Source organism: Ostrinia furnacalis, unplaced genomic scaffold, assembly GCF_004193835.3.
Source record: "Ostrinia furnacalis isolate ACB-3 unplaced genomic scaffold, ASM419383v2 OfSCF6011, whole genome shotgun sequence".
Lineage (NCBI taxonomy): Eukaryota > Metazoa > Arthropoda > Insecta > Lepidoptera > Crambidae > Ostrinia > Ostrinia furnacalis.
In genome coordinates, this window is record NW_021136250.1 from 316,511 (window position 1) to 341,188 (window position 24,678).

Consider the following 24,678-nt stretch of genomic DNA (forward strand, 5'->3'; position numbering starts at 1 on the left):
TCATTCAATTAATTACGGCATGTCCGTGAATGCGTCTCGTTCCAAATAATGCACATGGTAATGACACCAAATTAAATATGTGGACCGCAGCCATATTTATTGCGAGCATAAAATAAACCAAAACGACATACGGGATTTGACACCACCAACCAATTTACGTGATTTTTATGAGCTGTCAAAACGAGATTTTACCACAGCTTTTATATGGCAATACAAGCTAATGACGTAATTTCGCCGAATCAATTCACTACTTTTTTTGCAATTGCAAAGTAGATTCGCCGTTCATTGAAACCAGAATGTGTTTAGAAAAGTTGTGCTTTGGAATTAGGTATATTATTGTGAAATGGTATCAAATACCCAATTTGAAATAGTAATCTTTTAAAAATAATAACATAATAAAACTTAGCATTTTACATTCGTTAGTCGTTCTCTGGACAACGGGAGGCGTACGAACCTTGATCCTCTGGACCTCAAACTTAATGTTCCTGTGCTCCATGCGGCCGTCAAACTTGGTATCCCGGTATATGTAGTTCACAGCTGTCACGTGATGCGAGATGAGGGACAGGATCTCTTCGCGAGTCTTCATGTCTACTTCGCTCTTTTTTGACGGGTCCCGGTGCTGCAAGACCAATGTTTTTTTAAATGTACAGATAAAAAATCTACATATGGAAAAATCATATTTCATTACATCATCATGATTTAAAACTATATAATTTTCACATAAAGCTTGCAAGAGTTTGATATGTGTAGTAGTTTTATTTATTGACACAAATTTGTTTCCTAAGCGCGTAACATCAAACCAGGTTAATCAAATATAAAAAATAGTGACGAATGAAATATAGTTGGTAAGTAAAAACACATTTGGCCATCAGATAAGTAATGTAACTTTCACTAAATCTCTCTCAGTTTATTATATTTGTTGGAGTAAACTCGAAATAAAATTCTAGATTAAGTAGTTAATTAATGCTACTTTTACTTGACTTCTAGACTAAATTGCTTATCCTTCGCACTAAGTATTTCTTTTAAGCGTCACTGAAAGCTCTTATTCGCTTTAACGTTATTGTAGCTGCCCTAGAAAATACACGTTACTTAAACCGTTTTCCAGAAGACTAAACATACAATATTGAGCCGAGCCAGCCGCTGGAAACTAAACAATGCATTATGAACCGTGCCCAGCCCCGGGCGACAACTCTCAGCGAGCGCAAACACTCACAATTGATACAATTAAAACCCGCTGCCTGCTTATTGACGTTTAATTTGCCAATTAGCCCCACTCGATACAAATGTGGGGCCGCCCTTCACGAGTCAAACGTCTTTGCGTATATTTCATGCTTAAAAACATACCCTTTGAGAATTAAGGACACCGAGTAATATTATTTATACATCGAGGCTCATATCTTGATGAAATACATTAGACGTGTGGGCGTTATGTTCTGAGCAATAAGGCACATGATCGTGCGCGAAGGCGGGTCCGGTCCCTTATTTCATTTCGGCAGGCACATACACGTGACTGGCCGCTTTTCAGCTGTCTTCCTGTTCGGACGACGGCCAAAGCCGAGGGTCGAGAGCAAGCGCCTAAGGCCTATTCCGATTTACCCCGATCCGTCCCACTAGAATTGGGCTCTGAGGCGCTTCTACATTCAGGGCACGCTTCTAGTTGAGTTTGCCTTTTGGTGGGGTGCCATAAGCACTCGACACGGCTCGATCCGCGCCCATTAATATTTGGTCCGACGGAAAAGAGTCGTGAAGTAAGGTTGGCAAGTAAGTACCCGAAAGTAATAGGACCCACATACAAAGAAATAGATTTATTTTTACCAATCTGAACCGTTTACGTAGACTTTTAAGCTACGGATTTTGTTAGCTTTAAACAATTAAACCACGCCTTATTATAACATGTTGAACTGCGACCCGACTAAAATTAACCACCACGGTTCCACTAAACGCTACAAATTTTATTCTTTGAACTATAACCTACACGCAAACCGTTCAATACTAGGATTGGGAAAGCCCTAACGTGACACAATATTCCTATGTCCCTAGCTGTCGCTACTGTACTGTTGCGGTTATCCAGAGTCGTGCGTGCAAATATTCGCGGTTTTCTATAGATAAGTTACTGTTCCTGTACATTTGTAGAACTGCCAGTTTCTAGTGTTACACAATCACATTCCCAACCGGCCTAATGCGTAGGTGCACTGAGTTACTGACTACAGTAATGGTAATAGCTGATTTGCACAATGTTTATCATATACATTACCTAGTGACAAATGATAAAACATAATATAAACCTAACACATCTAGGTGACCAGGTTGAGACACTGAAAAACGTGATCAGTCTACGCTACAGAGTTTCTAAAGCTATAATGTTACAAAAACAATTCGAGACAAAGGCCAAATTAGTGCGTAGGCGAACTAAATTACTAGATAGATACTGGCCGTAACAAATCCTGTAGACTAATAATCCGCATTAGTGGAGCGTTCGATACTTACGTCGGGAAAGCCCTCTCTAACGTGCCGCCAAATGAGCGGGTCTGTTTGTATGTACAGCGAACACGTGTTGCGGTTGTCCAGTGTGGCCGTTGCGCGGCGAGCGCGCGAATGCTCGCCCGTGTTCGCCGCACGCGTGTACTTGTTGTGGAAATCCCAGTGCCTGTGAAATTGGAACGATTTGTTAGAATATTGCGACAGCTTTAGTTCACGTGCTCGTTCGTTTTTGGAGCTGATCTAGTATCAAATCTACCAAGGCAAAAAAGTTGTGGTTGGGATTTGCCCTCGTAATATTTAATGATTTCTTTACATAAAAATAATCTCTACTAAACTTCATTTTTGGACAGAAACTTTGTAAGAGGTGGCAATTTTAAAGGGGAATAGGCACTCGGGGCTATAAAAAAATAGTCCAACCAAACTGAAAATAGCCCCTTTTTAACAGACGCCCCTCAAATGATATAATAATATGACATTTTCTATACTTTCAATAAATGTTAAGAAACAAAACAATCATCATCCAGCATCGTTGCTTTCAGACAACAGTGTATTCCTTTTCGACGCTGTTTTAAGATTCTTGAGTGATAGACACCTGGATCCGGGCAGCGCAGGACCGGGGTCATCATCATCATCATCTCAGCCATAGGACGTTCTCTGCTGAACATAGGCCTCCCCTAATGCTTTCCATGTTTCCCGGTTGGTAGCGGCCTGCGTCCAGCGCTTTCCTGCTACCTTTATGATGTCGTCGGTCCACCTTGTGGGTGGACGTCCCACGCTGCGTTTTCCGGTATGCGGCCTCCACTCCAGAACGTTGCTGCCCCATCGGTCGTCAGTTCTGCGTACTATGTGCCCCTGACCCTGGTCCGGGGTCGTGTTGTAGAAATCCTTGAAACCTTTGCCTAGCAGTGGACGTCATTTGGCTGGAACGATGAAGGTAGGTAAACTACTCCATGGGGGAGGCCTTTGTCCAGCAGTGGACGTCATTTGGCTGGAACGATGAAGGTAGGTAAACTACTCCATGGGGGAGGCCTTTGTCCAGCAGTGGACGTCATTTGGCTAGAACGATGAAGGTAGGTAAACTACTCCATGGGGGAGGCCTTTGTCCAGCAGTGGACGTCATTTGGCTGGAACGATGAAGGTAGGTAAACTTAGCTCACCTAGGCGGATCTTCCCTCAAGCTATTCGGGTGCGGCGGCGGCGAATGATGCGCGTGCGGCGCGGACGGCAGAGGGGGCGACGCGGGTGTGGTGGGGGGCTCCTCATCCACGCCCGAGTTCTGGATACGCTCCATCCACTGCACCACCTCGTCTGTGATACCACAACCGCCTACGTGACCTGGACAATGGATAGACTCATCAATAAAAGGCTTAAGATCCTGTTTATACTTTCTTTTTCTTCTTAACGTGACGACAACAAACCTACACAGTGTTAGCCCTTTATACTTTTAGATGCCACGATTTGTAAAAGGATTTAGGTTATTTAAAATTGAATGGGCGATTAGATTGTGAGCCAGGCACCTAAACCTTGAACGTCATACATATCTACGGAGATTTTTTTTAGGAATACGAAGGAAAATCAATGTACTCGAAAAATTCGGCGCTAACGTTACCTTTAAACGTGAGATACGCCTAAAGTAAAGTAAGTGAGGAATTTTACCAAATAAAAAAACTAGTTCTTACAGACATAACCTAAATAAATCACGCAAAAAGTATTATCGAAGGTTGCAATTCGCAATATTAATTTAAACAAGTTAATATTTACTCGTGCGCATTTGAAATAAATAGTTATCATAATAAATTATGAAGCGAAAATACAACATCGTAGATTATCTTCAAATAGAAAATATTCAGAGATATCTTCACATACATCAAAACCGCAAAACTGTATCAATGGTAACAGATGCCCCGGCCCTAGATATCCTGCGGTCGCCCAGTAAGCCATTTAACAACCAATGGGCTAACTTTCAAGGGTACTTCGAATGGCAGCGATGGGGGACGAATAAAGTCGACCCATTGCATCGAGATGAAAAAAACTTCGACAAAGTGCTTAAGCGTTGCGCTGCCAACTAAAACTTTCATAGCAATGGACGAAAGTTAGCACTCAAAAGAAACAGACATGCACAATTCTTTATTTCTAATATTAGCTAGACACTGATATGTAAGAATTATCAAAATTCGTATAGCGCGACTATGGTCATTGGTGTAAAGTTGTAACTGTGTAATACCCTATTTCCTGTAATAAATAAGTCTGACAAAAGTGTCTGAGTTTCTTCCGCCACTTCTCAGAATCAGCTGATAGGTTGTCCAGAAGTGTAGGTAACCTACCTATACAAGCTATACATATTTGGGACGTGGATATGGGACAAGAAATTTGAACAAAGAAATAAACGAACCTATATCATCAACATAAGCATAACATTTTTATATTCGTCATTCAGAGGTCAATACAGTACCTAGTACGTCCATTGCGTGCAATACGTTCTGGTACCATACATTACTTGGATTACAATGATCCAGTAGCATCACACAATACCAAATAACGTCGTACGTGATACGAATACAATGAGACGATTTAGCGAGATTTATAATCCGCACGTACCTTCGGAATAAAGAATTAATTCTGTATGCCGTTTTTGTAAGACGGGTTAAGCAAATCTCCCGTAATAAATCATGGAATAAGTCGTGTGCGAGACAAAAGAGAGGTCTTAAGAATTCGAGCAGGTAAATAGATACATACGTCTCGACAATGCAAATTATTCATAAATAAGCATAAGGATTTCATAGTTTTCTTATGATAAGACACAGTTACCTATACCACTTTCGTAGTATGGACAAGTTATGCCACTAAAGAAAAAGCTCTGAACGATTGATCTACATCTAAACTCACCTAAATGTTACTTCAAGTATCGAAGAAAGGTTCAAATATTCTGAATAATAATATTGGATCTGATGATATTTTAAATTATTCATGACAAATTCCGAGTTGGCTACGAGTTAGCAAGTTGGGAGAAAAGAAAAATAGGAGGGCAACGTTCGAAGTTCGAAGCACTAGAGGTTGAATAAACAGCAACGCTGACGTCGCCTCGCTCCGTCAAGTTTCTGCTGTACTCGCTACGTGTTCGCAAGTTTGTTAAAATCTTGCATTTTCCATACAATTCACATTATTCATATTCAAAACAGGCATTAATTTGGTGACTTTGTCATGATTTTTAACTCGCTCATTTACAGCAAATTCGCACGCACATTCATCACTTAAAGCGTACACAAGAATGTGTTATTTACAATTAAAGCTCGCAGAAAAAGCGCAATGGCGCATAGAAAAGCACAATACAAACGAGGCGGTGGATTCTAAAATTAAAATACTGAATGGCAGGGGTGGTATTTTTCCCGTGTGTCGTGTAGAGCACATTGGTGCGCCCCGCATCCGTTGCGCTGCATTTTAACGAAGCCCGACTCCTGTGCCACCGACCGCCAGATAACGGAAATTACCGGCTGACGTTCACTTAACCACATACACCACCACACTGATGCCGCTAATGTGGACTCTATCACCCAGACTCAAGGCTAACCACGACTGCACAACAGCACCGTGCTTGCAAACATCTCGCAGCGCTAATACCTAACAACCATTCATATCTGATATTACGGGTTTAGGTTGAGACGGTAATTTGAAATTTTAATAGCTATCATTATGGAGAACATTTTCCGCAATACTAATCAATAAACAGCTCACTGAAAACTTACATCAATTGGTAAGTCCCAGTGTAATATAAATCAGTTTAAAAGACGATAACGTGTAATTGATACAATTATTGTAAAACTAATTACGCTTTTTATATCAATTACATGGAAACATGAAGGTATGATGACTTGGATCTGAGATTCTTTTATTATGATCATGATATAATTGAATTAGGTATTTCTGTTGTGGCAATTTATATTTTAGAAATGGAGGAAAAATCTTTTAATTCGATATGTAGGTAGGTGGGCAAACAATTTCTGATATCATACTGGATTTACCATTAACGTAGGCAGGCTTATTTGTTACTTTGAATATTTTACCTACTTTTACTTCCTGTCACATTTGGTTTATCCTGTTATGACAGTGAAATGTTGTAAATAAATAATAGTAAAATGACAGAGTTACTTTCTTAGTCTGTTTACTTTTGACACATACCCCCAGAACTGCTAATTTATTTATTTATTGATGCAAAACACTTGTAAGCTTACAGAGCAACACAACTTTAATTGTGGCTGAGAAAGATAGATGGAAGATAGGTATTATTACAGACCAAAATAAATATTTAAAATCGAGTCCGATGCATAAAAATTCTTATTGAGAACCTACAATTTGTAACAGACCAAAACACGCAGACCATGCCGCGTGCAGGAGCCTAATGCAGGTTCCTTTACTCTAATCTAGTTTCTATAATTAATGCGGAATTCATTCCGTTAGCAGGTACATAAAACGAATGACAATTAGTCCAGCCTCCAATACCAATGGCGCGTACGCAATGTAATGTAGAGGGAAAGAGCAGCAAGCGACAAGTTCCAACAAGGGCCAGCCCAGATGAAATATTGCCTTAATTACCAACTCGGCGACACCCTAAAACACTCTGCATAGTTCACAGCATCGAGAACATGCCAGGTGGCAATGATAAACTGCTATTAATCTGCCATATAATTATTTTCCAATAACTTCTACTTTTTGGCTGCGTTATAGAGAAGAAAAGCAGGTTTTTGTATGTCTCTAAGTACAGCAATATTTTTCCCGATTGCTTATGATAATAATTTTCGTACCCTATCATTTGATTCGTAGACTCGTAGTACAGAATAGTTATATTTATGATAATACAAAATTGCTGACTCTACATGTAAAATTAAGATTAGATTTCTTATTTATCAACATCATTACAGAAATCTCATGTGGCTGGCTAAAATAAAACCTAACGTAAATCGTAATGATGACTATGCTGGATAAGTTTGATAAATCTGAAAGCTAACGATGTGTATTGAAGCTCTATTCCGAAGTTATTTATCTTAAAAAGAATTCTCCACAGGAGTCTGAAGATCATCTACTGAACCATCGTAACATACGTTTGTGTAGTTAGTTACAATAATAAATGATAAGTATCTTGAGCAATTTAGTTTTATACTACACAATAATATTTACTTTGAGCGCGACTCTACGTAATAAAATCATAAAATATATTGCTATTGATTTTCGACGTTGTTTCAGTTTTGTTAAATCTATTGTTACAAGGGATGCTTGTTAGATCTAAAATTGGAAAACGAATATGATAAAGGCATCAATGCAAAATTGCAGGGGTAATTGACTTCGCATAATATTCAATATTCGCTATGCAAAGCCGTCTAGTCGAAGCGTGCCGACAGTGAACTCTGCGGAGCACCTACTTAGCTACCTCCTGTTTGCATAGAACATGGCAGTGTTATCGAAGCAGTGCGGTTCCGGGACTTCTTGCTGAGTAAACAACCGCTAACGACGTCATTTTATTTTTCTTTTCACGGAGTTATAGTGCAGACTCGACAATTTTTCACGGTATTAAACGTTTTGGAGAGGCAAGGGCGCGCCCGGGGAACGTGGCATTCTGATACACATACGTGCATGAAGCGCCTAAATGAGATTGTATACGATTGTAATTTACGTTCGCATAACGGTACGCGAAGTTCGCGAGCACCAGCAAATTAATTTAGTCATCCTGCACGCAGATTTCGTGGAAGATTGAAGTGTTCTGCTTGAAGTTGCTTTGCTTATTGAAACAACAAAATATCTCATCGCCCTTCTCACAACAGAGACTAATAACATTCGTGAATCCACTCGTCTAGACTAAATTGGATATCCTAAGGACTGTAAGGATCAATTATAATAAATAACGAATAAAGCCACCGCAAATACGATGTGTTTGATAGTACTTAGGTTCGTACATAAATGATATTGTATTCGTAAAAATGTATTTGTTTGCCGTGGCCTGTATTGTCAGATTACTAAGTATGCTACCTACGGGGAAGAGTCATAACAATAGCTAAGTCGGGGATATTTCCGGACAGCATAAATAAAACATGTGGAAGTTAGCGAATTAAACCGTGTGAGGTGGGCGTATCGTTTGTAACGGGAGTTCGGGCGCGACGCGACGCTTTAAATCTAAACTCCGCTGTGGGTAAAACCTACATACATTTATTACGAATAGAACTAGAAAGCTTTGAACTCCTTTTTATATCGTTCAGTATTTTATTTGATGTGGGAGCAGCTGGTCATCAAAATGACGAATGTTATTACAACGAAACCAATGAAATCTAATGAAATTGTTTTAATAACGAAATTAACATTGTAACATGTAAAATCTGTATAAAATTAGCATAAATCGGTTTATATTACCCTAAATCCTAAGTTATTTACAACAACATTATTGTAATTCATCAATGTGGAATAATATTCTAATAATATACATCTCAATTGTGAACTAAATACATAATGACAAAGCGGGGAGTAACAATGTTATCTCATTCGATTTACAATATGAATGGACCTTCACGTCTGTCGCAGGCAGCTAAATAAGTTATCTACTTTATAAGAAGCTAAGTTATTTCATATTCAAATAAAGGCCCCATAGAGACGCGTATAAAAGGGACCCACCCCCGTACGACTGTTCAATAACTCGTAATGAAAACAAATGTAGCTACGAACGCGACCCTTCCTGTTTACCAAAGCCTGCCTACCTATTTATTTCTTTTCGATCAAACGTAATTTTCGAAACAACAACCGAAGCAGACACAGCATAAATAAAAACATGACTTTATTAGGTATACTCTCGTATATTAAAGTTTCAATGTGTTCCCAACGTAATGTTGCGTTACAAACAACGCGAACGAATGTATGTACGAGTAACACAAAAGAAAAAGCTTTCGCTACCTGTTCTATTTCTGAAGTAGGATTAATAAAAATACAGCTTCAATTTTCGTAGTCGTCCTTATTTACATATTGTTTTGTTCGTATAACGAAAATAGTGAATATTATGAAAAAGCTATCAGCGTTGGCCTGGTATCTTGGTGGAGCTCGCTTAACAGGAAAGGAGATTGTATTTATGCAATTCAGCCAAGTCGTGTATTCAGGTGGATCGTTGTTGCTGCTGGTCGCGCACGGCGGAATTGCATCTACTACGGCGCGGTTGTAACGACAAAAATGCTAACACGGCAAGCGGGGGCGTGTTGTTGACGCGAAATTACCATTCCGGCCCGGCCTACGGACGAATGAATATGTAACATGGAATTTGGACTGGTTTGATGACATTGCGAACCGCGCTAAATTCCGCTCACAGATATTCCATCGGTTCGTAAACAACGCTAAGATAAAGTATTTTAGGTCATTCACGGCGACAATTGCGACAAACGATACGACGAGTCGAATGAGAATTGACAGCTGAGTAATGAATTTATGACAGTTGCGGCGGACAATAAACGGTCTGCGCGGTCTGTGATAAATTTGTGCGAATTTTCCGATGCAAGCGATGTTGCAATCAGCCGGTGACAGCACACGGAGCAAATGGGATTAAACTTTGTTAAACGACCTTGCGTTGCAATCCATTTGCCGCGCGACACGCTGCGGCGAAACTTCCACGCGAGATGCCTTCCATTCGCTCGGCTCGCCGGTTCCTGTCTACAAACTGTGCGCACTAAATTCTATAGATAATTCTGTTATTGCATGTCAGCAAGGCAAATTTAATCGTGGACCGTAATGAGATTACGCTGAGCAACTGGATTGCTCGTTTTGTACAATACGAAGCTTATTATGTAATTACTGGACACAAATTAGACGGCGTAATTGTAGTTCGTGATGGGAAAATCAATGTAACAACCGGATTATTACTGTCTTCGATCTATTTAATTAGCGTGTACAACTTGACGTCTTTATTATTGAAAAACTTATTACCTACTTACTTACTTTATTTAAGTTAATAAATGTAGAGTAGTAGAGCTATGTTAATTTCTTTTACTTACTAGACTGAAATTACAACTGACGCGATGACGTGAATAAGAAAAGTCTCATCATTAAAATTTATTTTAGGCACAGAGCATAGAAAGAGGTTCAATGTTACTTCTGTGATCTTAGGTATCTCAAAAACTGAAACACAAAAATCTCGTAATGATGGCTGTCGTATTGTTGATACACTCATATATTATTTAATTTACTGTAAAGCAACTTAGCAAGTTAAAGTTTATAGACAGGACATGTAACGCAAACAACCGATGGCCGATAGGGAGAAATAATCTCGAGTAGTGGTGACTCAAGGACAGCGTGTGACCACCGGCCGTTAGTTGGGCCTGGTAATGGCTCCCGATCGCAGGCTAGATAACAATCTATGGTCAGTTGCACGACCAGAATGTTGATGAAGGCTGTTAATAACGGCCAAATGGGGAATCAATTATCATCACGTTTAATGTAGTGCAGAGTACAAATTTTCGTGCCGACTTTCGAAGGCTGAATAGGAATCAGAGTGTGGCAGTAGTGCCACTACTTACATAACATAATGAAAATGCCAGCAATTCATTTTGGGAAAGGCACATTTCAAGAAATGTTGTTTTTATATCACAGACACTTCTAAAACCGATATGCATTAAAGGAAAGGGACATTATGAACCAGAAGGTTTTCCATGATTAGCAAGTTCCTATTCTAGTCTTACCGAAGTAGGGGTCGGTGACGTCACCGTTTAGGTAGATGACGAAAGGGGCGTGCGCATGTTATTAGGCAGGCAATAACACCACGGGAATAGACTTTCGGGAAAGAGACATTTCGAGAAAGGGACTTTAGGGAAATGGATAGTGGATAGTCAGGAAAAGGACCTTTTGACACCAATGTACATTATTATGAACCTTAAGGCTTTCCACGACAAGTCTTACTTACCATGTCTCCGGTGCGCGTAGGGGTCGGTGACGTCACCGTCGCGGTAGATGACAGAGTGGATGCGCGTGCGCGTGCCATTGGGCGGGAAGTAGCGGCGCGCGTGCTCCACGTAGAACGCGCCGTCGTGCGCGATGATCTTCCCCTCGAAAACGCCGTCCGTCACCGAACCGAACACCTTTGATTGTGGGTCGTCTGTGGAAAGAATTTGGGTTTAGTATACGGTGAAATTTGGGCGGATAGTGTGTCTGTAAGGTCTTTAAAGCCTGCATCATGAGAGATGTAGGTATTCAAGGATATGAGTGCAAGTCTTCTGGAAACAAGTTTACTGATAATAATAAATTGCCATTAAATTATACATTTTCCCAGCCTTGTGACTGTCCATTCTCAATACTTAAAATATGATTTGAATTTTTGAACTCTAACTACCCCATCTAATCAACCAAAGCAAGCTTTATTTTGAAGCTTGTAAGCCTTGGACTTGCTCTGTAAGCTTCTGTACAAATAAATAAGTAAATCCGGTTTCTTTCTTATTCTGGGAATCAAACTCAGATACTCTCCGAAAAGTCTCCGAATAGAATTCCAGAAGACTGTCACATTTTCCCAGCCTTGTGAGTGTTCATTCTCAATACTTAAAATATGATTTAAATTTTTGAACCGTAACCAAAATCCAATGTTCTACCCCATCTAATCAACCAAAGCAAGCTTTATTTTTAAGCTTGTAAGCCTTGGACTTGGCTCTGTAAGCTTCTCTACAAATAAATAAGTAAATAAGGTTTATTTGTTATTCTGGGAATCAAACTCAGAAACTCTCCGAAAAGTCAGCAGATAGTTTTTTGGAACTCTATATTTTGATTGTCATCTTTCTACCCCTTTCTATATCATTCACGGCAAATTTCCACCCGATTGTCACAATGTATACTACGAGACGTCCAAGATAGTTAGGGCGCTTGACGAAGTTTGCAATCCTACCCGCAATTTTAATCCGAAGGATTACTATAAACTATTGACTTAAAGAAAAGGGGTGGCGTGAACTTTAGAAATGAAATGCAAAGCGTACTTTACGACAACCAAGTGAGTTACGAGCAGTAAAATGGATATCGCACCACTTACTCATTTTACTGGTTAATTAGATTTTGACGTGTCGGGGGCTGATAATAAATGTTTAAGACGCATTATGGGGGTTTATGTAGCTGTGTCAATCCATATTGAAATTAAAATTAGCGGTATTTTTATATACGGGACTATTCCCACCTCTCGTTCCCACCACTGCAACTCCTGTGTAGCCAGGATCTACAGCTTGACCGCCACAAAAACCCAACCAATGAAGGTCAAGTTTGTCCCGGGGGAAAGTTAAACTGTCATTGGACCCGCAACGAAATTAATCAGAAGAACATAGGAGGAGTTCGAAATTAAGGTTCGACTTCCCTCCATTGCAAAGCGGATGACAGGTGACAAACAAAGGTTTAAAAACCTTTAAGAAAAAGATTATGCACCACGGACAATAAATTAAATTAAGGGGGCCTATCTTATGAGTAATTAGCAACTACCTGCCAATAATATTTTTTTCGCAAAATCGCTTAAAAGCACGGAAATTTTTCCTTGTCGCGACAAGATCGGTGTAATAAATTGCGGAAACAGATGTATGTTGTATTGAATTAAGCGTTATATCACGTTCATGTTTCCAAAGATCACACTCCCACAAGATATGATGGGCAGACTGCTCATGACAGACATCATCAGTGGAACACTCGCAAAAAGGAGACGGAACTAGTTTGAATTCGTAAAGTTTATGTTTAAAGTTGCCATGTCCCGTGAGGAACTGCGACGAGCAATGGTCGATTTCTAACCATCGCCTTAGTATTTTTATATGTGAATAGATCAATTAAAGTCTAACTTTTATTCTACATCGAGGGATGTGTAATATAGCGACAGACATGGCGAAACCTAAGCTAGAGCCGTAAGCAAAAGTCAGTTCCGCGTTGCATAAAACCTCAGTGATCTGAGCATAAAACGCATGAAATCATGAATAAACTCGCGATAGGTCGAAAATTAAAGAGGGCGTAGCCGCGGGCAGAAGCTATTTAGGTAGGTAGTGTATTTTGGTTTTTGTTCATGATTATAATTTACCGCACTTTATACGAATAAATACAACTTATTTATATGTTACTAATAATTTATTGAATAAATATTCATGTTTATTTATTACTCAAGAATATTGTTACGGCCTCATTCACCTAAATTATAGTTGTTACAATACAACGTTATTATTTATTTATCGTTTGTAATTAAGGAAGACAGAATGACGATTTAAATTAATATGGTTTACTAATAAACCGCACAAACCCACTTGCTCATTAATAGAACTAAAACTAATATCAATAAGTAATAAATCGAATGACAAATCAGCGCCGTACTAATTCAGAATTTCATTTTACTAAAACACCATTTCGTCGTAACATTATTAAGAATTTAGGTCTCAAACTTTAGTTGTACAAACGACATGGGCGTATCAAGCTAAATACTGTAGCATCTTATGTAGTGATAATAAATGTGATTTTGCAACAAAACTGTCAAAAACAATAAAGGCGCAGTTCCTAAAACAGAAAACAATATACAATCGAGTTGTTCGCAATATCCCCAACACGTGTTGAGCAGTGTACCTACCATGAGTTTACGTTAGGTGTGCTCGCTAGCGAGTACGTCAAAAATCTCTATGAAGATTTTGTTTCTTGAAAGTAGCCGCTAGGGGCGCTGCACAATATGTCATACAATTAATGTCATTTTTTTACGCAGTCGCTAGCGAGCACACCTAACGTAAACTCATGGTAAGCACACTGGTTCGAGGTTCCATACTTATTGGTCGGCGGGGGCATGCCAGTGACGTGTTGATTAAACGTGGCCTATGCCTGCACTGGATGGGCAACTAAGCTCAGCTCGTGTTCTTAATTCTTGTAGAGCTTAGTACAAAACTACATCGGCCGCATGGGTTAAGTTTCTATCGCAAATACATTGTCGCTAAAAGATGACCGCAAGTCAGGGCGGCCGGATTTCGCCATTAACGAATAAAATAATGAATCTTGCTTTAGAGATCAGCGAAATAAGCTGTGACAGATAGCTGAATCCATAGGCATTAGCAAGGAACGTATTGGCGATATTTTTTATACTCATTTGCACATGAAATAGGGGTGCGCGCGATGGGTGCCAAAAATGCTCACGCCGCTCGACAACCAGCGTCGAGTCACAACTTCGCAGGAGTTTTAGGACATCTTTGGCCATAATCCTAACAATTTTTTTTCTCACATTGCCACTATTGATAAGTAATAGATCAGGCAGTACGATGTAGAGTCAAAATAAGAGTCAATGCAATGGATTTAAAAGGGAAAACGCCGCCGCGGAAATTCAAAGTGGAGCGATCGACACCCAAGCTCATAGCCACTATTTTTGGGATTGTGGAGGAATTTTATTCATTGACTACATATTTAAAAATCTACAATAAACGGAGATTATTATGCTATACTGTTGATAAGAGTGCGTCAAGTGGTTGTTGAAATATTGAGAGGCAAACTGGCGAAAGGAAATCTGTTATTGCAAGACAATTCGCCCGCGCACATCGCGCATGTTGCATGGCTTGCCTCGGGTAAAACTGGTTTTCAGGAAATTAATCACCCACCACACAGTTTAGTCCGAATCCCTAACTATTTTGTCTCATTCTCAAATTGGAAAAAAGACCTTCAGGAACGAAGATTTTTGAGTGACAAAGAAATGGAGGCGGCGTTAAAGGCTCATTTCGAAGTAGAGGTGGGCGCCGATATAGAACTAGCCGGCGGCGGCGCGCCGACTTTTTGACTTCGGCGGCGGCGGCGTCGGCGGCGTGACCTTGACCTTTGACCTTGACTTTGACTCATTATTTCTTTAAAAAAATCTGTTTATTTACAGTCTATCGTCAAGACTATAATTAGGTTTGAAATTGGTTGGGGTTTAACGAGGTAGAGCCACTGCTCCGTCTCTCCCAGTAAATTAGCTTATCAGCTCTTTTGATCATTTATCATATCTTGTTCAGGGCCGCGCATGAGCGTAGTGCACGTCGAATCGGTGTCTTTTGTGCTCCCCCATACCTTTATTCCCTCTCATCCGCAAATATCCTATCCATAAAGCTAATCAAGTGCTTGTGTGAGATGGACCTATAATCTTCTGGTGCCGACTATGCCGACCCCAGGAGACCCATCCTTGTTCTCGCTAGCGCGTCGCATTCGCGCAGTAGATATTTCATAGACTCTGCATGTTCAGCCCATCTTGTAGAGCATGTGGTTCGTAGTGTAGTGTCCTGTTAACGCACCCGTGATCACGCGAGCTTGCCTTCTGTTTCCATAGAATATGAGTTTTTCCCATGATCTGAGTTTCCTTTTAGGAATAAGACTTTTTTTATAGGTCCATGACCCTAGGCTCAAAACTTTTCAGCCGCCCCTCGTATGTTTGAAATTCGAATTACAAATCGATCCGTTCGAATTTGTAATTCGAATTTCAAACATACGAGGGGCGGCTGAAAAGTTTTGAGCCTAGGGTATTAAAAATGCCGATCGAACGGATCGATTTTTCGGGACACTGCAAATGGGATGTTCATGTGAATGTCAATATTAAAACACGTACCTACCTATGTATACTACTAAACAGGATCCTGCAAAAAAATATCTGTGGGAAAGAGCCCTTAGTGCACTACCACATTAGCCGCATGTCGAATTGGTGAAGTATAGATTTCTATCGCAACCATACCTTGTCACATGCTCAAACATTACACGCACTGCATTCGTAAATAATTGATTTACAACTGTATAAATCAATTACGTAATTTTCTTTACGAATTCATAATTGTTGTGTTTAATTTTCTTCGTTTGAAAGTTGATTTCAAGATTTTACTCGTAACTAAAATTCAGCCTTCAAAACTTTACGATTAGAAATAGTATTTTTCAGCTGACTGTTAGTTTCTTGTTGTTCATGCCCGCAAACATAAAGTTAACTACAAATCTCTTAAGAAAAAGTTCTGAAAATTAAGTTTTCTTTCATGGAATCCTTCATACAAAACGGCGACTTCATAATCATAAAAACACTTACAAAATTTATTTGCACGAAATACAAAGGGCTGCGCTTTTGTTCAACTCTACTCAACTGAAGTTTTATTGAGTTTACAAGTCACATTAAATTGTTATTTAAACTTTAAAACTTAAAGACTTCGGTATCACGCTCTGGGAGAACTTCGAATAATTTCTCGTCAAACGTTCAAAGGCTAAATGGAAGCCGTTTTGCGCAAGATCGAAACAATAAGGTCACGTGAAGGGTCACATTGTTGTAGTTTAATCAGATTTTTTATCAAACAATCGTTCGGGGACGCTTTCCATTGTCAATGTTATTCGACTGCCTAAGGATTTACGAGGCGTTCAAGATATTTGAGTTGGCTGGCTGGTAAATAAGCTGATAATAAAATTGTTTTGCGATAGGAAATTTTGATTATAATGATGGCTTCCTTGTTTGCGTGGAGCTTTTGTAAGCGTTACTCAAATTGATAACAAGCAGGAAGTGGGTGTAAGTTTTGTGTGGTAGTGAAACCGTTATAGAATTTAATGACGATGTCGTGCGGCAATGTGGGGTTAATAAAAGTAATGATTGTGACTCATTTGGTTGTTAGGCACTTAGGCAGGTGACGGGGACAGGGGAACAGTCGGGGAACTATCAGCTGAGCGCGGAACTTGTAATGCATTGGAAGCGGAGAGCACGTGTGAGCTCACACGCGTGGCGCCGATGCATTATTCACGCTCCGATCAAGCTCAATGTAAACTAATTCGTGCGGCAAAACGCTGTAATACGTCAGTTATTATGAACTGAGGAAAAACCTAGACATTTTAATAGTAACATCTAATGAACTATACCCGTTTGATGAGATTTCATCAAGTTGTTTTGACGTGAACTTCCAATTACACTGGAAAATTGTACTCTGACAGATAGATATAGGGTTTTCCTCAATCAAGTTTCCTGGGATGTTTACACCCAAATCTGTTATGAAAATCTCTGGCGAGTTCAATATAACATGGAAACTTCTACATGCCAGATTTTACGAATTAAACATAGTTATAATAGCTATGTAACCCAAGAAATTGTAAGCAATATCGACGAGAAAGTAACGTGGTGATAAGAGCACGTGAACATTTTGCACGGGAAAGTCGAGCTTATTATTTAAAAATCACGCACGAGTTGTTGCATGATTCATTAATTGCATTTGGTATAAATGTTGCTTGATGCATTAATTTTAGTGATGAGATGGTGTAAGATTTTTTTGCGTAGGTTTTTACGGAGTGATAATAATTATTGTGCATTACATCATCTTGGTCTATCCAATTCCCAGGTTTAAGCTACGATGGCGCCTCATTGATCTTACGTCTGTCTTTTAGATAGATAAACTAATATCGTTGTTCCTTCGAATTTTACGTTACCCCATAACTATTAGCTCGCCATTCGTATTGTGCGAGACAATTTGTTCGAATGACAATGGCGTCGATATTGTCGAGGCCACCGCTCCGAGAATGTCGAAACGGCGAGCAAGAGCTCAATAAATTTGCACGTGCTTGTCATTATATTATTCGACGAAAGAGACGACGATTGCTTGCCCATTGTTCCTACTAAACCATTTTATAAACGAGAATTAACAACGAGCGATTAGTTAATCCTGTGGTCTATCCCTGGTCCCTACATAATATTTATAATATCAGATCCAAAATTACGAAGGTATGGCAAGTAAAATAGGAAAGAGACGTGAAATGTTTTCCGCACAAACCGCAGGGCCCGAAAATGTTTTCAGTAAAATTTAAGAGCGGTGGCAGAAAAATTCGCGTACATTTTCTGAAGTCAAGAGAGCCGGCAGTCGGCGTACCTACTTTATTTTATCATTGAGTAATTTTATTTACCTCGCCGATGTACTGAAGAATTTACGGGAAACGTATTTATTTTACATCCCCGATACTCTGTGAGTGATATGCGTGTGCTAACAGAAAATAAATTCGACGTTTTATCTATTTCTATTTAGTAAAAATAAAAATAAAATTCATAAAATTCATAAAATTCATTTATTTTTGCAAATATGCTTTAAAAAAGCGCTTTTACACGTCCCAATATTAACCCTACCACTGCTTCGGGACAATAAATGGGCCAGTGCTAAGAAGAAGCAGCGCAAGAAACTCAGTCACTATTGTCAGCCTCCTTTTCAAGGTTTTACAGTCTTTAAAATATCAAATTATAGTCATAAGTATTAATGCGAGCTAGGTAAACATTCCAAACATTTTTATCCTTTATATAATCATCAACTTTATAGTAGCCCTTTTTCATTAAGGTGCTTTTGATATGTGCTTTAAATTTATGAATGGGCAATTCTACAACAGTTTGTGGTAAAAACAGGATAATTTAACACAAGCAAGGTTTACTCGCTAATGCTTTACGTTTACGTGCACTTGAAAGCATAGATGCGTAAACAAAGCGTGCACCGAAATGTTTAGAGAGGGTTTATCGACGATCAACAAACTGTGAAATTAGATCAGGTGCGAGACTCGTGAGCTTTTATGATTTTCATACCAAAAATAGACCAATGTGAGTTGTATACTCCGGTGGAGAATGTTCCGTACATTTTCATCGGTTTATTGAACAAAAATCGTAAACGCTCTTAATTACAAAATATAGGCTCAATATTTTTCACAACAGATCCCTAAAAATAAGAACCCAACATTTTTGGTATAAAAGTACGAACCTACGTTCGAAAACTTTTATTACACAATCAATGTAAACAGTTTCGTATGCTTGGAGAGCAGTTTTCAGCTGTTTCTGTGCCTATAAAAAGTTTGAACTTTAACTCGCGGTCTTCCCAACAAATATCAAGTCTGAAAACATCCCTAAGGTATGGTAAATAACATTTTCTGGATCGTTGGTTCAAATGGTAAACCCCGACAATTACATTTGCAGTGTTTTACCCATTCTGGTGGCGAATGGCGAGTCCACGGTAAGTCGGTAAGTGCATCCATCGCTGGCCGCGCGCGTAAGTAGGGCGACGAACTGCGATCGATGCGCCCGCCCTCCGTACAACTTTATCCATTTACACTGTACCAAACTTTAGCGATCATAACAGCCGATGTATTCCGACAGTATCACAATACGCACCATTGGTGATGTATCAAGTATAACAATATTCAATTTAACTTGGTATTTTTCTTCGCAGAAAACTTTGCTGGTGCCAGTCGGCGAGGAGTTCGTAATAACGAACCGACTCCAAGACGCGGACGGTCTACTTATTATTTTCATTTTAAACTTTTTCAGCCAACCAGACTGCAAGGGTTATCTCTGATATAAACTCCGGTTTCCGACAATCATTCATTTCTCTTCACTTCAATACAGAGTCGAGGATGCTTTGTAAGCGCAATGCCGACGCGAGCCGTAAACAAAATGTTATGACTCTTTTCCATGATTTACATATTTCGCGAATCAGGAATGCTGTGTAAATTTCCAACGCAGTAATTATTTACATTGCACCGAGCAGGCGAGCGGCGGGCGGGCGGCCCGCGCCCTCCGTCGACGTTAAAAGTCGAGTGGCCGCCGAAAGCTCCCAATTAGCTGGGACTTTGACGCCAGTAATTGCGAAAAGAAATATGTTTTAGTGCTCTCGAGGAATTATTAATGTTGACTAGAGGATCGTCCAGTCCTCCCCAGTCCCCATTCACTGTCGACCAGACGCGAGGCGGGAGCGTTTAGCCCTGTTTGATTAAAGAGAAACACAATCGCCGTCGACATACCCGGAGCGGGGACTTATTAAATTTCCCCCCGGGCAAACAATGGCGGTCTATCTTGGGTGTAGATAACAGCGATGTTCCTAAGGGTACAATGGGTGCCGAGTTGCGGGTGCCAGTCTTCCGTGGGCTTGTCTGTCTTGTTGGGACGAGCACTCAGTTCTAAACTGTTCGAGCGCTACCTCCACTACCTCCACTGTAAGTTATTTTCCACAGTACCTCAATTCATTTGCCGCTAACCAAAACCATAACACGCTCTGTTGTTTTGCAATTACCGCAGATTGTTGCTAAGGTCCGGTTCTGTCTAGACGAGTTAGATAAATGTTGTTCTTAGGCTATGACCTCAGAAGCTTGAATGGCTCAATTAACTATTGTATTTCTAAAATATGTGGGTAGTTGTAGTTGAAAAAAGTGAAAATTTTCTTAACCAGTACAATTTTCATTAAAATTGTAATCTTAAAAAGTCGCAGTTTTACACATCTACTTAATCTTCTCATTCTAAAAATTTGCAACACGCACGAAGTACTTGGTAAAAATTGTATTTATAATTAAGTCTGACTTTCAGCATCGCTGTAAGCTAAGCTTTTCATTAAATCTAGATACTTTAAAAAATCTCTGCGCTAGACTAAATAAGCCCTTAATAAATACAGTCATAGAGGTTAATAAACTTACAAACAGTGTAATAAAATACATAGTCTCTTTTGCTTACCAGCCAATTCGCCGTGATAGAGATGTGACGTATCGACATCGTGGAGCTGACCTTGTGTGCCTTCGACCTGTGAAAAAGATTTAATTAGCAGTCAAACAACATAAATGGAGGCACTACGTTATTTTTTGATTACAACGTTTGGACTTTGTGGCCTCAAAATCACCAGTAATCATATTAAGGAAAACAGTAATCAGCCGTACTCGGGGCATTCCAATTTCATTTATTCGAATGTTAATGAATTTTATTACTGTTAAATTAAACTTCTGATAATTAATAAATCCGTACATTAATAAAGTGAGGAGAGGCTAATTAATAGATAAAATTTTGGGATCTAAGTTTCTTGGAATCCAAACAAAGGCTAGAAAATGAACTCAGTATGTATTAAAATATCATCACATTGATTAAATGCTGTGTAAGTACGTATTTTTGTTTTACAATATTACCCACAGTTAAGATAATACAATTTTCTATTAGATAGGAGATAAAATTGCGAAGCGAGTTGCGACGCGCCATCGTGATGTCTACAGGTCTTTTGTGATTGTCTGTGAATTTTATGTTTTTAGATGTATAGTAATGAAAAGGGACAGCTGTTCATTCAACTTATCAACAAGATTCTTGCGAAAAACAATATTCGGTACATTTAGATACCGAGCTGAACTCTCAGTTTAAATTAAAACAGATGGGCGACTGTGGTTTTCTTTGTATGTAGTATCATGTTAAAGTCGCCGCAAAAATCACACACGTCCCTCGGAAATCGTAAATAGAAGCACGGAGGTGCACGTCCGAAGAGACGTGACCGCAAGTACCACTCCTCGTTCCTCACATCTGTGGTCACCCACCCAGACTTACTCTGCATAGGGATTACCAAATCCACCTATTGCTCGCTTCTCAATTTTAGGATTGAGTAATTATTCCACTTTGTTCACCTGGGTGATATCACCTGGGAGAAGAAAGTAGATTTTTAGTGTCCTCATGTCACCTCGGAACCTTATTAGCTTCATTTTCCGGGTGAATTGAGTTGACTAAAGCGGTCGCCATTGTTCAACTAGGAATTAATTTACTCAGGTGAACAGATGCGAAAACATGAGTGCATTAATTCCTAGGTGAACAAAGGCGACTGCTTTAGTCAAATCAATTCACCTGGTTGAAATGGTTCCGAGGTGAAATGAAAACACTAGAAATTCGAATTTCTTCACCCATGTTAGCCCAAGTGATATCACCCAGGTGAACAAAGTGGAATAATCGAGTGTAGAGCAGATAAGTCAAATAGCAAACAATAAGGTCTGCATGCTTTTAGCACACAGTAAGAATTTCAGGTAAAGTCGACAAACTGCGAGCGGAAACACCAACGTCACCTCGTGCGATTATACACCGCATCCCAACAGCATATGGACCTTATTTGCTTTACGAGATATTATTTCTCTGCGTTGTCTACGGCTTACGCTCCCCTGACATGCCTTGACTTTGAAAACGCGTAGCTATAACATGGAAATCTTACCTTAAAGTCGTCTGTGAAAGCTGACAGGTCCCTTCGCAACCGTAGGTGGAACCTTCTGCTGTGCGCTCGGAAATGGAGATGCAGGTCAGCTGGCGCGTCTGTGGACCGCCGCGTGCGCAAGTGCTGCTCGTGTATCGCTCGCGAGTCATAGTCGAGCGGCTCGTAGTGGCGGATGTATTCGTTTAGCTCACGGTATGATGCTGCAACAAAGGAGACAAGGACTTTAGTATGAGCAAAACGTATGACTACATTTTGTAATGTAACAGAGCTCAATCATAATATCATCCATATAGTATAAGCGCTAGTCAAGATACAAATTATAATAGACACTAGAAAATACCTATTTTGTTGGTAAAATAAAGGTTCAAAGCCCACTAAATACAGCAGATTTTTCAAGTGAATAAATCGAAATTAAGATCGGCCGGGTTCAGAGTTCAACAACCAGTTATAAATTAATATTTATGATATTCGTAATACCTATCATTTACGTTTGAGATGTCTGAGTTTATATCAAATAAACTCAATTTACTTTTAAATGCGTACCTAAAGTTATTCACGATGAGCTTTACGGCGAAAAGGTCTTAATCTGTGTAGATGGCAAAAGCAGCTTCTATTAAAGCAAGAATAAAAAGACTGAGATAAAGGTGATGCGGATGAATTAGAACAAAGGATCCCCTTACAAACACACGAAACCACTGAAAAATACGGCCAACTTTTCTTTCCAACTCCAACAGAAAATGCAATTCCATTTCTTAGGATAATAAATAGATCTCGGAACGGACATCGATCGAGTGTTTTTATACAAGTAGGCCAATTCGAACGCCACTAAATCTTAATTCGATTCAGGCCTCGCCACGGGATTGGCAGAATCTTTTTCAATGTCAATCGGTATAGGTGGAAAGCGTAAAAACCCAATACTTTACAAAAAATCCGAATACCTGAAATAATACTTTCAGTTTCATAAAAATGAAAACAACAAAATCAGAAATTCAACCGTACCATAAAAGAAAATATCCAAAGTTTATTCGTGGAATCAATCCTCTGGAGTAATAAATAGAGCTATCTATTTCTTCCTACAGCACTTGTCCCGAATACATAAAAGCGGTATGAATATTATGCTAATGGGGTTTATAAAGTCATCACGGTGCTCAGAAGTCGAACGGACCGGCAAGCCACTGCACCAAAACTCAATTTTCAGACTGTAAATCTTGAGTTTGATTAAACGACACTTGAGCAGAATTCGATTTTCTCAGTTCGAATTTTTCCGTAACGTTAATTATAAACTTTCCGGGACCCAAAATTACATTCAAGTCGGGGACAATGGGCGTAACTTTGTCGAACTCAAATTCATTGGTACGGTAACAGTTGCCGTTTCACACTTCATTCATCTCAAACCTAAATATCATTGGGACCGAGAAAAAAACGAAAGGAAGTCACATGGCGAGACGAAATGCAAGTGTGCACCACGTGTTGTATTTTACACTTGCTGTTGCCATGTTGATGTGTTTGCTGAACAGTCTTCAATAAAATATTAAATTGGACCGCACGGACTAGTTTCTTAGTAGAGGAAGGCTTCGTGAATTTATTGTGTGCGAGGTGTCCAGTAGCAAATATGAAAGTAGTTACGTGGCGAGCGCGCCAAGCACGTAACCCAAGCCCGACCAAATAAATAGCCCATTTATTCTAGTTAGGCCTTCGTTCCAAGAAAATGCAGCATGAGGAAATGATAGCGCGGCGTTGTATGGAAGAGATTAAAACCCGCTGCAATACTGAGTCGGGTGGACAGTGATGTGCAGCGGGACATAAGTTACGACACAGCTGCAGTTGAATGCAATCCGAAGGCGCGAGACGGGAACCGAGGCTGATTTATTTAACATGCCATTTGAAACTGATTCCCTTATTCAAGATCGCAAATAAAATATGCAACTGGTAGAGTTTTCATTTCCCGCTAAACGGCAGGGTATACGGAAAATACGTTTAATACATATTTAAAAACAGGTTAAAATATGCGAATATAATCAGCGATAAATGAATGAAATATGAATGCAGCTCAACCCCTTCCTATTTATGCAGTACTAGCTTTCCGCCCGCGGCTTCGCCCGCGGCTTCGCCCGCGTGGAATTTTGTCTGTCACAGAAAAACTTTATCGCGCACGTCCCTGTTTCAAAAACCGGGATAAAAACTATCCTATGTTCTTTCCCGGGACTCAAACTATCTCTATGCCAAATTTCATCAAAATCGGTTGCGAGGTTTA

The 24,678-nt window shown here is 39.6% G+C and overlaps 1 protein-coding gene across 2 annotated transcripts in view; it reads right to left on the minus strand.

The window, feature by feature from the left end:
• The window catches only part of kuz (zinc-dependent metalloprotease kuz), a 68,698-nt gene that overhangs the window by 17,890 nt on the left and 26,130 nt on the right, over positions 1-24,678 (minus strand). For both annotated transcript variants that reach the window (XM_028317043.1, XM_028317044.1), the window contains exons 2-7: positions 22,425-22,624; positions 20,927-20,993; positions 11,402-11,593; positions 3,639-3,816; positions 2,488-2,647; positions 455-619 (exon numbers count right to left, since the gene is read on the minus strand). In XM_028317043.1, coding sequence (XP_028172844.1) covers positions 455-619; positions 2,488-2,647; positions 3,639-3,816; positions 11,402-11,593; positions 20,927-20,993; positions 22,425-22,624 — 962 coding nt within the window. The remainder of the gene's footprint in view (positions 1-454; positions 620-2,487; positions 2,648-3,638; positions 3,817-11,401; positions 11,594-20,926; positions 20,994-22,424; positions 22,625-24,678) is intronic.